At 36.1% G+C, this 12,077-nt stretch overlaps 1 protein-coding gene across 10 annotated transcripts in view; it reads right to left on the bottom strand.

The window, feature by feature from the left end:
* The window catches only part of BCAS3 (BCAS3 microtubule associated cell migration factor), a 375,612-nt gene that overhangs the window by 280,618 nt on the left and 82,917 nt on the right, over nt 1-12,077 (bottom strand). For all 10 annotated transcript variants that reach the window (XM_075032961.1, XM_075032959.1, XM_075032960.1 and 7 more), the window contains one exon: nt 6,154-6,247. In XM_075032961.1, coding sequence (XP_074889062.1) covers nt 6,154-6,247 — 94 coding nt within the window. The remainder of the gene's footprint in view (nt 1-6,153; nt 6,248-12,077) is intronic.

The raw sequence follows: 12,077 nt of genomic DNA on the forward strand, positions 1-12,077 counted from the left end.
TTTCCATAATAGATCATGCCAGAGGTCTATGTAGCCCAGTGTATTTATTGCCTAACAACAGCGACTAGCAATCATCTCCATGTCTACGATGGAAGAAGGAACAAAGTGAATTAGTTTTAATGGACTACGGCTGACATCAGAATTGGTGAGGTTTTTTCCTCCTTTCTAAATCACGGCGTCTAATACAACATAATGAAAACGAGGATGTTTGTATGGTTCCTTCAGTCTCCAGTCTAGACACTCTCTAGTTTAGACTAATCCAGTTTACCATTGAGCAACTGATTCTAATTGGTAACATTTAATCCCTTCCCTTCCCTCTCCCCATTTCAGACCCTGCATACACTTACAATTCCTGGCAGATTATCATCAACACGTTAAAAGCTTGGAGGTTCTTCTGTAAACATCTTAATTTAAGTAACCCCCTATGGTGTATTCCTTCCTTTTGTCCAAAATTTAGTCCAGGGTACCTTCATCCAGAGTTTACATAAGAAGCTCTTGTTGATTTACATTATGCAGCAGACAGGATTCTCCTGCAATACTATAATAACTATGACATTCTGCAAACAGTTTGTACCTGGGGTTTCTGGGGTTTTTGTTATCTTAATATATATTTAAAATATAAAAATATATAAATATTATATACATATAAAAGTTTAAAGCCTCCTAATGACAAATTCATGCATAATGCTGCATTGACAGAAAAACATCTTAATAACCAAGAAAGTATTTACCAAAATTTTCTATCCTGGCTACATTTTAATTATGGTAAAAATTCAACCATAAAAAATACAGACTTTAGTGTCAATACTGCTGTTTTACATTATATAACAGAAAATCATTACTGGTTGTACATAACTGACACTTCTAAATATCTTACATTTTTATAGCATGAAACAGGCCAAATCACCATTCCAAGAAATGATGGAAGGCTATGTTGTCCTGTAAACAACAGTAACAGAGCACACGTGTTCATCAAAAAAAGTAAATAATGCAGATGACATTATATGCTACTCAGTATAACTAACAACATCCTAGATTATTTTTGCATGGCCAAGATGTATTGACTACAATCCTATAAAAGACAAACCTTGTTCCTGGACCTCATCTAAAGGTATCAAGATTTTCCTCAGAACAAAAATATAACCAGGAAAAATATGACATGCAGGTTTGGGAGCATATCTACACAGATGCAGTCTGAAAAATTTATCTGAATTACCTAATGTGAATTAGGAAGCAGCACTAAATTTTTGTCTCGACGCTCTGTCCACACTAAGGTGGCCTTCAATTCATCCAAAACTGAATATTCAAGCTAAAATGAATTGAGCTAATGTTAACGCTAAGTAAAAGCATCCACACAAAAGCTTAATGTGATTTTCATTTAATAAGTGAATTAAAGTAACTGTTCTTAGAGTCTCTTTGTAAGTAGAAGCCTCTTGTTTCCACCACATCAATATACATGCCAGAGGTACATAATAAAGTCCCCAGTCTATTAATATTACTTCACTTCCTTGTATTATTTATTCTCATCTTGAAAAGTTTTAATAAAAGGCTTGAAGTCTTCCGAAAAGTTAGAAGCTGCCTTCCTTTGTTCAGAAATGAAAGAGTGGACATGGTGCTCTTCACTCTGCAGCAGCTGCTTTGCACAGACGATCAGATGGCTGTTCAAATATGAACTAAATATTCTCAGAACGCAGCTCACTTCCCTCGCAATGGTTTCTGTATGCTTAAGAGATGTGACTTCCTTCTTAGATGTGGATCCTTCCCAATTAGGTTGAAGAAATACTATTTTTCTCCCTATCAGCGACAGACATCCAGTGACTGCCACTCGAAAGACCCTGTGTATCTGCAGCGCCCAGCCTACAGTCTATCAGCCACGGCTCCCCGCAAAATTCATCTGGCTTGTTGGCCATTTTCAAGCTGCATGAATTATTCTGCTGGCAGAAGCCCATTTCTGGTCATCACCTGCACCAGGGCCCCACAGCTCCTTCCTCTTACATGCAAGTATCCCTGCCACATACTGTGGTGCAAGCATCACTTCATGAGAAGGGGTTGTGGTAAAAAATAAATAAATACCATGTGTATGCAATACTTATCAAGTGACTATATTGCAAAATCAGATCCCTTTTTCCTGTAAATACACAGCATCTCTTCCATGGCACTTGGCAATGCTAAATTATTACTATAACATTCATTTAATTTGTTCAATATTGGATGGATGTCTAAAAAAAAATAAATAGTAAAATATGAGTGCTTCAGAAGAGGGGCCTTATCTTCATGTAAGTCACAAAAGCTGCCACTGGCATATATGGCATTATATAAATAAACCATGATGTTGACAAATAATAAAGTGTATCGCAACACTGTGTCAGTTTCCTATGGAAGAAAACAATACATGAAATACTCATATTCTACCAATTAAAAAAGAAAAAAGGAAACAAGTAACAGTGCCAAGTCACCTGAACTTAAAACTTTACTAAGCACAATTCCAAAACCAGAACAAGAACGTTATATAGGAAGTGTGCCCACCAGCCAGAAGAAACACCGTCACCAAAGCTGACAACACAACTGGCTAAGAGAACAGGTTAAGGAGGCTCACATCATAATTTTTATTTTTACCACTAGAATAAGGACCCAGTTAGCATTTCATGTCTGTTTCCCAAAGAGTCAATCAGCAACAAATGGCAAAGAAGGACCAGTTCTTTTTCACTTTTATTGAACTACTACATTTCTTACCTATTAAAATGAAAAATGCTAAGGGGAGAGGCAGTAACAATATATGCAAGGACCCAGCTTTTAGAAATTCCATAGGACTAAGGGATTTTGTGGATGAGATGCCTGGCCACAAATTTTCAGCTGCAGTACAAACCCTGCCCTCCCCTTCCCTCCGCTCCACCCCCATCGCACCCCCCAAAAAACCCCCAGTAACCCACTCCCCATAGTAAACCATCAAAACTTTTTTTGAAAACTAAAATTTGATGTACACAGGCAAAAAAACACAGAGCAAACCTAAACTACCAGGAACTGCAGTTTTTCTCCTTTATGGTTTTGGGTTTTTTTCTTCTTTCTAATGTTAAACATGATTTGCTATATGTCTTAGACTGAGACTTTTACAGTCTCCCTAAAATCAACTGACTCAGAAGCAAGCTTTTATTAACATAAGGGTCTGGAAAAGGTATATAGGGACATGCTAGGCAGCATTAAAAAAAAAAACCCTATGGTGCCCCCTAAGTATGCTCAAAAATGATATTTCAAGTTTGTTATTTTATTATTCAACCAGATTTTCATAGTAGCCATAGATCTAATACCAAAAAAAAAGCTAACTGTATGCCAAGTTTCTTTTCTTTGAATACCTCAAAAACAAGAAAGAAAAAAAATTCAATAGATTTGCCTTTAATTTAAACAAAAGGTAGATCTAATGTCACTAAAAGTCAATACAGAAATGTCTACACAGCACAGTGAAATGCTATGCGGAGACACCCCTGCTTGTTCTTTCATGATTTTGCCTTATAACACAGCTAATGTAAAAGGCTGTGTGTACAGCAAGCTCTCCTTGCCAACGAACCCAGCTCAGAACTCCACATAGATTATTTACCTTGCTGGGAGGAAAAAACAACCCCCAAAGCCTCAAAACCAAAGCAAAACAAAAACCAAACAAACCAACAAACAAGCCAACAAAAAAAGACCCAGACCCTATCAGCAAGAGTCCTGCCATTGTTTGCAACAGACTTTCAATCAGGAAAGTAATAACTTAACATAACTTGGACACTGTAAATGCAGTAAAGGATTTCTTCTTGGTTTCAGAAAAAAAGATTAGGGAAAACCATTTACTGACATTAGTGAGTCTCTTTCCTTCCCATTGGATTGTTTTCTGATAATCCTACTGTGAAAGAATGTATTACGAGGAGCTATTCTCACAACAATACCCATAAATTCTGTACTGTTATTTTATCACAATTAACTTAACCCTAGCAAGCTTCTTGTTCAGTATGAAAACATAAAGAGCAGAAGCCCAAAAAAATGTATCTTACTGGCAACTGATACCTTTAAAATACAGCTTAAAGTGGCTGTGGCACTGTTCTACTGGTTTAGTACACAAAAATCATATATATCCACCATCCATATCCATTGACTTTCAGGGGTGGCTTTGTTTTTAGATTTTTTTCAACCACAATCCTGTAAGTTTTTACAGACCTGAGTACCTGTGGAGCTCATGGGCCCTTGGGATGAGACATGATGAAATTAAGCTATTTAATCAGCCATAGAGAATAAAATAGCGCACTGAAACAGATCAGTGTTCCCTATTTGCCTTTATAGCAAAAGTTTGCAGTTGCTATGTTGTAGTGCAGCATTGCAGACACTGCTTGAAATTACGAGTAAAAGTGGTTTTTCACTACAATCAGCCAATAGATGAAGACAGTATCAAAAGCCACCTCTTGTTTTGTTCTACTTTGTAATGAGATCAGCTTGATTTGCAATACACCACTACATAATGGATTAAGATGATTTTACTTGCAACACTGGCTTCAAACAAAATTCTGCCTTGATGTTAAATAAAGAATACAGAATCCTGTGTTAAGTGCTGCTTTCATACTGTAGGCAGCTGAGGTAATAATTTTCAACCGTTCTGATATTGCAGTACTCAGAACATGCAGTATGATTCAATACCTTGCTGTGAATCATCCCTCCTGCAAATATCTCATAAAACACATAATTTGCAATCAGTCAAAAATAACACCGATTAGTAAAAGCATTTTGCCATTAAGTATCTTATTGCACCATTAGATCTAAGGTAACAGTCTGCTGTATCATATACAAAGGATTGTAATTTTAGTACCCGAGCAAACCAAAAGAACTCAATTATACTACAAGTAATCCAATAATATGCAAATATATCCTTCAATTTAAAAAATAAGTTAATTAGTTTTTGCATAAACATTCTGTTTCCCTTAAATTTATACATTCATAAAAATTGTCTTAAGGATGCATTTCATTAATATTTATAAAGCATTCTAATTTAAGCATCTGTATTTATTTCACTTAATTAGCATTGCTCAACTCTAGGTATTATCTTTCTACCAGAGTACAAAGCAAAAATATTACTGTTCTGGAATTGGCATAGTTGATTCTCAGTTAAATGCGCAGAGTTCCACAAAAAATTCTCTTAAGTATCAGAAGAAAATTCAGCCAGATGAGAATACAGTTTTTTATGTCAAAAAATCACAGTGAAAATGCTGTGAACCGCACACCACTACTAAAGAATTCTGACATAACAGATGGGATGTCAGAATAAGACCAACTGGTCAGTAAAAGTGAAAACATAAATGACAGACATTTAGTTTTATTCTTTGAAATGTTACTTCATCCTCAAGATCTTCATGGCATTTGCTACATTTTAGAAACCGTTAATTTAGGCAAGTGGAAGCTGTTGATTCACTGGCCATTTCACTGACTACTACTGCAATCAACCAAAATTTTTTTTTTTTTCCTGTCCTCAGATGAAGTAGTAAACATGTCAATTATCAAATTGACAAGATTTATTAATAGACAAATTTGTGGTTTTCTGCGGTCCACAGTCATTGTTCATTTATAAAGAGGAAGGAGAGGAATAGGTACTTTTGAGGAGTATCTTACAAGTATTTTCAGATTACCATTGATTTAACTCAGGAGAGAGGGTAGAATCGCAAGCTCTTCATCAACAAAACACATATCGGCAGCATAAGATACTCTAAAAAACAGTGCCAGTGAAACGACTCATTTTATTTTCATATTTATGGAGAAGTATAATTTAATACATGAGCTGATCCTCTGGATACCTGCGTATCAGAACATCTAGATACCTGGCTGGCATGATACCCAACAGAAAAGAATTCCTTAGTACTTCTGCTACATTCAAAGTGGTAGACTGGATCTTCTCACATATACGGTAGTATAACAGTTGCTTAAGTTTGAAATTTCCAGAAAAGACAAATTAACCAGTGTATGACACATTCAACACTCAACAAAGCAGGTAAAATCCTAGTAGCAGTGAGTAGATACTTGCATGTTTCACAATGGTATCTGCAATTCCTCCAAAGCAATGGAACACATACCTATGATATTTTACTGTCTTCATCTTGTTTACAACTATCACATTAAAAGAGTAAAATAACTTACCACTAGGGTTAAAAGCCATGCAGCAAATAGGCTTTTCATGCGCAGGAAAGTGGGCCACAATACCATCACTATCAGAGTCCTCACTGACAAGTACCTGCATAATATTAATAGAGACAAAGTAAGGTTAGAAAATAAAAACACACCTAAAAGAAAACACCAACTTACTGATACAGGAATTGTTTTATAAGATATACACAGTGGTATGAATTAGAAATAAAACTGCACGTGAACTGAACACAAACAACCTTCTGTGATTTTTTCAGATAAAAGAGATACGAGACATGCTCAAAAACCTGCTATTGACTAGAAAGGTTTATGCACTTTATACCCGGATTCCCTATTTATTTATCCTATTCAGATAAGGCAAAATGGGGAAAATACTAGTTTTGCTACATAAAGTATTAATGGCTGCATAGAAGCTTATTAGAAAAGAGGTCTGCATGCAGTGCACCAGGAAGCTACGTGAAGGTTTCCACTGCTGTTGGCTGAAGCAAGGGTTGTGATCTCTCTGTACGTCTATAATCGAGAGGGCCTATCACTCATAAATTTGTGACAGGAGCTCTCCTCCTCATTCAGCTCTCCTGTGGACAGGAGCTCTCCTTCCACCAGACTCAGCAGCATCGTGCAGTTGGACTAATGTAAGGAGGATCAGTGTAATTACACTGAAGAGCATACACCATTCTTTAACTGTAAACAACACATAATTTTCTCCAAGCAATAACAAAAAAAAAATCACATAATAGTAAGAAAAACAAGAGGTAGCATAGAGTTTTTAGAAGAAAAGGGAGTATTTAACCATTACATAAATCAGCATTTTCCTTGGGAGGATTCAAAGTATACATCGCAAATGAGTGGAAAAAAGGACCGAAAAACCAGTCAAAGAAAGTGGGTTTGCTTTCCACCAGTTGCGTAAGTAGGAACACTACGCTTGCATGCTGCTAATAAGTGGTGACAGACTTGAGGTATCTGGATTTCCAAATGGCGCAAGAAATGCTAAGGACTGGGAGTGTGTATGAGAAGCAGCTGCACTACAAAATATGCAGCTAATAAGAATCTTCTCCATCTTGAAACTGCTTCAATGGATGTTAAATAACAGTATTAAAAAGGCTGTTAATCAAAACCCCTTCAAAAAAAATCATGCTGTCATAAAATACCTTCATATGAACAAAAAAGCCATTAAGAGGTAGGAGAGAGTTTTCACAACAGAGGGAAATTAAGCAGAAAGGGAAATATCTGGACCGAGATCTGTGTTGCGCAACATCTTCTGGAGAAAGGGTCAAAGGATGAGCTTTTGGTTTTTTTAAACAAAATGCTATTTGAAGTTGATAGAACTACTTCGGCCAGTCAAAACTAAAGCTGATTGTGAAGACATACAAAAGGACCTCCAAAAGGACACACAATATTACCAAGGTCTAATTATATGAAAAGGAAAAGATATTCTTTGATTTATAGAAGAGAACCAAAAGATGTGTGGATAAAACATGTGCAAAAGCTGTAAAAGTATTTTACTCCTTGGTTGCATCACGTTAAAAGACTAAATTGAGTAAAACAATGAGAAAGATCTGTCAGAAAAGGACTTAATAAAAGGGTTTCTGTGGTAAGCAAAAACCACCTTCTTAATAAGATAGTGCAAAATTTCCCATTTCAAGTTCAGAATAATTTGTCCGCTGCTTCCAAGATAATCTGAAAGGTTTTTAATACTTCCTATTCCTAACATATCAGAATAATTTGAAGATATTTTTATGCTTCAAAAAGAGAAATCATCTTTAAATGTTTAAAGAAGTCACGTAATATGGATGAAGAGGCCTGCGCCTGACTTACTTTAAATGTTCAAATTACTTGGCACTGTCACATAAGCACAATTATGGTTTTGCTTTCCGTTGTCAGCATTTCGTGCTTATTCCAGAACCACTAACCAAAGGGTCTGGAGATCTTCCTAAGAGCTTTTCAAAGAAACAGTGTTCTTTTCTCAGCCTATATAAACTGCACTAAATAACTCCTATACGTCTTTTCACAGCTTCCACTTTTAGGTAACTTGGTCTTATCCTAAACATTTTGCTTTAATTAAAGATACAAAATATTGATAAAGTAACACTGTAAACTAGCTTTACAAAAGAAATAGAAAGTTTTTTAAAATCTGCTCTGTGAAACAAAAATATTTAATCTAGAAATGTGTAGGTATCAACAGTATCTAAATCATTGCTAAAACCAGTTATATAGCATATTTCACATGCATCATCTTCTACAGACTGTAAACTGGATTAATTCAGCATGGCTATTTAAAAAAAAAAAACACAAAAAACCCCAAAACCCAAAAAACCAAACAACCAAACAAAACAAACAACTAATGATAAATGCACCACTGTTACCATCCCCGCAACCTAAAACCCCTATTCAACAGACAAGGAACACTCTGGATGGTAAGACGACCTTTAACTATTTCTCCTCTGGAAATACGATACAAAGCAAAAATTTCACATTACAAATTGTGAAGCACCTCAGACATACCAATATGAGAATACAATAAAGCCCAAATCTATTATTTGTATGCTATGCTAACTGATTCCATGCTTTGAAATGTTTTGGTTCCCCCCGCCTCCCCGATCACTGCTTAAAATTATCTTCCTGGAAGAATACACTTTGTGTTTAATCTAAAAAGAGTTTTTAAAAATCTTCACTTTTCACTGCAAAAGCTGATTTTCAGGTATAGCAAAGCAGTCCTTATTCTGGCTGTTATACAATTCCATTGCTTGTGACAGAAATACAAGGAAGAACAACTTATCGGCATAACATCCCATCAAGAAAGAAAGAAAAGCCACTGTGAGCCTGGGGATGCTGAAGATCCCTGCCTGCCACCAAGCCTGGCTCATACAGAGCTTTCAGACACAAACTAAAATACATTAGTCTCCTGCATTAGCCAAGTAAAAAAATTATAAAAAAAAAAAAAGGTAAAAAAAACCCAACCAAAACAAAACCCACCCCACCTCAAAAGCACCTTCATTACTCAAAAATTTGGAAATCCTTGGATAGTGGAGAATGTGAAACTCAGGTTGTGATGGTGCCACACCACCTCCTTTCTTGCCATCTGATATCTGTCACTCCCTACCCACTGTGGCCACAGAATGGAAATATTTGCTCATGAAATGCACACAGAAACAACACTTGCTTGTGCAAGGTAAGATGAAGTTGAAAAAAATGTTCTTCATTTTTTTTTAAATCAACATGAAAAAATAAATCCTTGTGGAACAGAGAAAAAAAGTACTTTTTTTTAAAATCACCAACTTGTATTTAAATCTTCAGGCCGCACTGCAAGATTTGTCATGTCCTTTCCCTGCACTTTTGCAGTGGACAGTTGGGGAAAGCATACGTCACTTTTTACAATTTCAACACTACAAAGGAAAGGGGCGGGGGGGAATCAAAATCAAAGGAATTACAGCAGTTGACCTAACTACACCATCAACCAAAGAGGAGCCCTCTTTGGAAACGTCCCTTCCAAACCTGCCACAAAACAAAAGCCTGGTTTGCACGCCAATTTAGAGCTTGCATAGCTTTAAAATCCTAGGATGATTTTCACCATAGTGTAGAACTTAAGGAAGACAAAATTATGCTATTAACACAAGAAGCTTTATAGTGGAATACATAATTTTCTGTATTGGAGCTCTAAATGGATATAACTGCCTCAGTACAACAGGGTTTCTATGAATTTGGACAGATGAAATAGCACAGATTTTGTGCAGACAAGGGTGAAAACTGGAGCTGTACAGTAATGAAGAAGTATTCGAGGCCTCCGCCACACAGGCTTCACAAGTTTTAGAAACCACTTCTTGCAAAGGCTGAAGTGGAAGACGCTATGTGCAAAGGTGCTGGAGAGAACAATGTCCGTAGGCTAACGAATGGCACATTAAATCAATACTGACATTGTACAACTGGTTCATTTTGGCCAGTTTATGGTTTCTTACCACTGAAAAGAGCAGAGTTGGAAATTCTTCTTGGAAGTCAAACCAGTGGTACAAATTGCCTAATAATGCATGCAAGTGCTGTCAAAAAGCTCGAAGGAAGCAGCTCATTCAGCTTCCCGATGCAGAGAGCATACAAAGCCCACAGGAATCCCAAGGCTGCAATTTTTTTCATCCCAAATAGGCTTCTTTCTCCAAGGTAGTGGCCTCTAACCTACTATTAAAAGACCTTACAAAGTCTCTCATTGAAAAAGGTTCATAAATCTTAGCATTACTCTTATAATTGCACAGTCACTGAGGTTCATAAGGATGCTCCGGTACCTTCCTTGCAGAGTTCCCTACCATTACAAACAGAAACACCGTTTTAAGAAAAACAATGGACAAGAAAGAAACACTGAGGCTCTTCTACCAAGATGGCCTTGTAAACCAGCACTCAGCCTCTTTCTGTTGCCCAAATAGTACCTTACCAAGAGAGCTGCAACACCATTTTAAAAAAAGCTGTCCAGCCAACACCATCTGTAGCTGGACATGATGAGGCAACGCTGCAGCTCTCCCAAGCCAGCCCATTAAAGTTCAACAGAACACTGTAGTTGATCGAAGATGAATCAAGTCCTCTTTATCTTACTCTAAAAGAGAAGCAGACAAAACACCTAGGGGATCATTACGTTTACTATCAGAAAACAGCGTTTGCTTTGAGGGCAAGAGATAGCTGAAGCCAAAGCTTTTTTCCTCCTATGCCATATTTTGATTCATTCGTTGTATTTTCCATACTGCTGAACAGAAGCCACTAGTAATTATGACTTCAATTATTTTAATCTTTAAAGGCAAATTACACCACTTATCCCAGTAGAGACATGTTTTTAAATAAAACATGAAAGTAACACAAATAAAAATGGACACAAATCTAATCACGCAGGTCCTTCTCTTAATAAAATTAAGAAAGAACAACCCCATCATCATAAAAACATGGGCAATATTTATAAATATGAATATTATATAATATATAGATCTTTGCATATATACTTATTAAGATCTCCATTGATTTAAATAGCTGAAGTTAGGGCAGTGTTCGCTTCAGTTCCTAAGACGTATGAACAAAAACCAACCCCCTCCATACCGACCCCCCCAATTAGCCTCCCCCAACTTATAGCTAAGGTCAAACATCAGTGGAAAAGGGCTAAAAGTGATAAATCTGTGGCATTAACTACTGCACTCCTTTTAATAGAATCCAGCATAAACTCAAAACAGCCTTGTGCTCAGCCTGAACCATTTATCTGAGACAAAAATGTCTTCTTGACAAAAAACAGATCTCCTTTAATAAAAGTAAGGCAGACAGTATTATGCTCTGAGGGAATCCTGTTGCTCTTTTTATATTTATATATAAAAAGAATTCTTCTGTAATACACGTAGATATAAAAAGCGAAGAAAATTGATGCCAAATATATGAGCATTAGAACACCAAATTAGCGTTTGTGAAAGCTGTTCTTGTAAATAAAAGCACTGGTGTTAATGACCAGTGGAATTACATATGTAGTTAAAGTTTTATTATTGAATACACTTTACTCTTTTAGCTTCTTTTTGCTTTAGACTGAAGTTTCACAAAAATTCTTGCTCTCGATAAGCATCTTTATTTGGTTCAATTGTTATCAACTGCTTACCAAATGAAAATGAACTTTCAAAACTGCAGCAGTCTGCAGTTTTTTTCTGAAAATTCCTCTTTAATGCAATAAAAAGTTAATAGGGAACAGAAAAAAAGCACCAATCACATTTTAAAACATAAAAAGATCAACATGTTATCTTATTTTTGTAAGTTATTTTTAAAATATTTCCTCAAATATTTTCATGTGTTTTGGACGATCTGTGAAGGCAACACAATGATATCTCATCAATCACATCACTCTATCAAAAGCACTAAGAATGAAGTTTTGTATTTTTAAATGACCACATATTTCTCTGTCAACTAAATGT

The sequence above is a fragment of the Buteo buteo genome, chromosome 7 (genome assembly GCF_964188355.1).
Source record: "Buteo buteo chromosome 7, bButBut1.hap1.1, whole genome shotgun sequence".
NCBI lineage: Eukaryota > Metazoa > Chordata > Aves > Accipitriformes > Accipitridae > Buteo > Buteo buteo.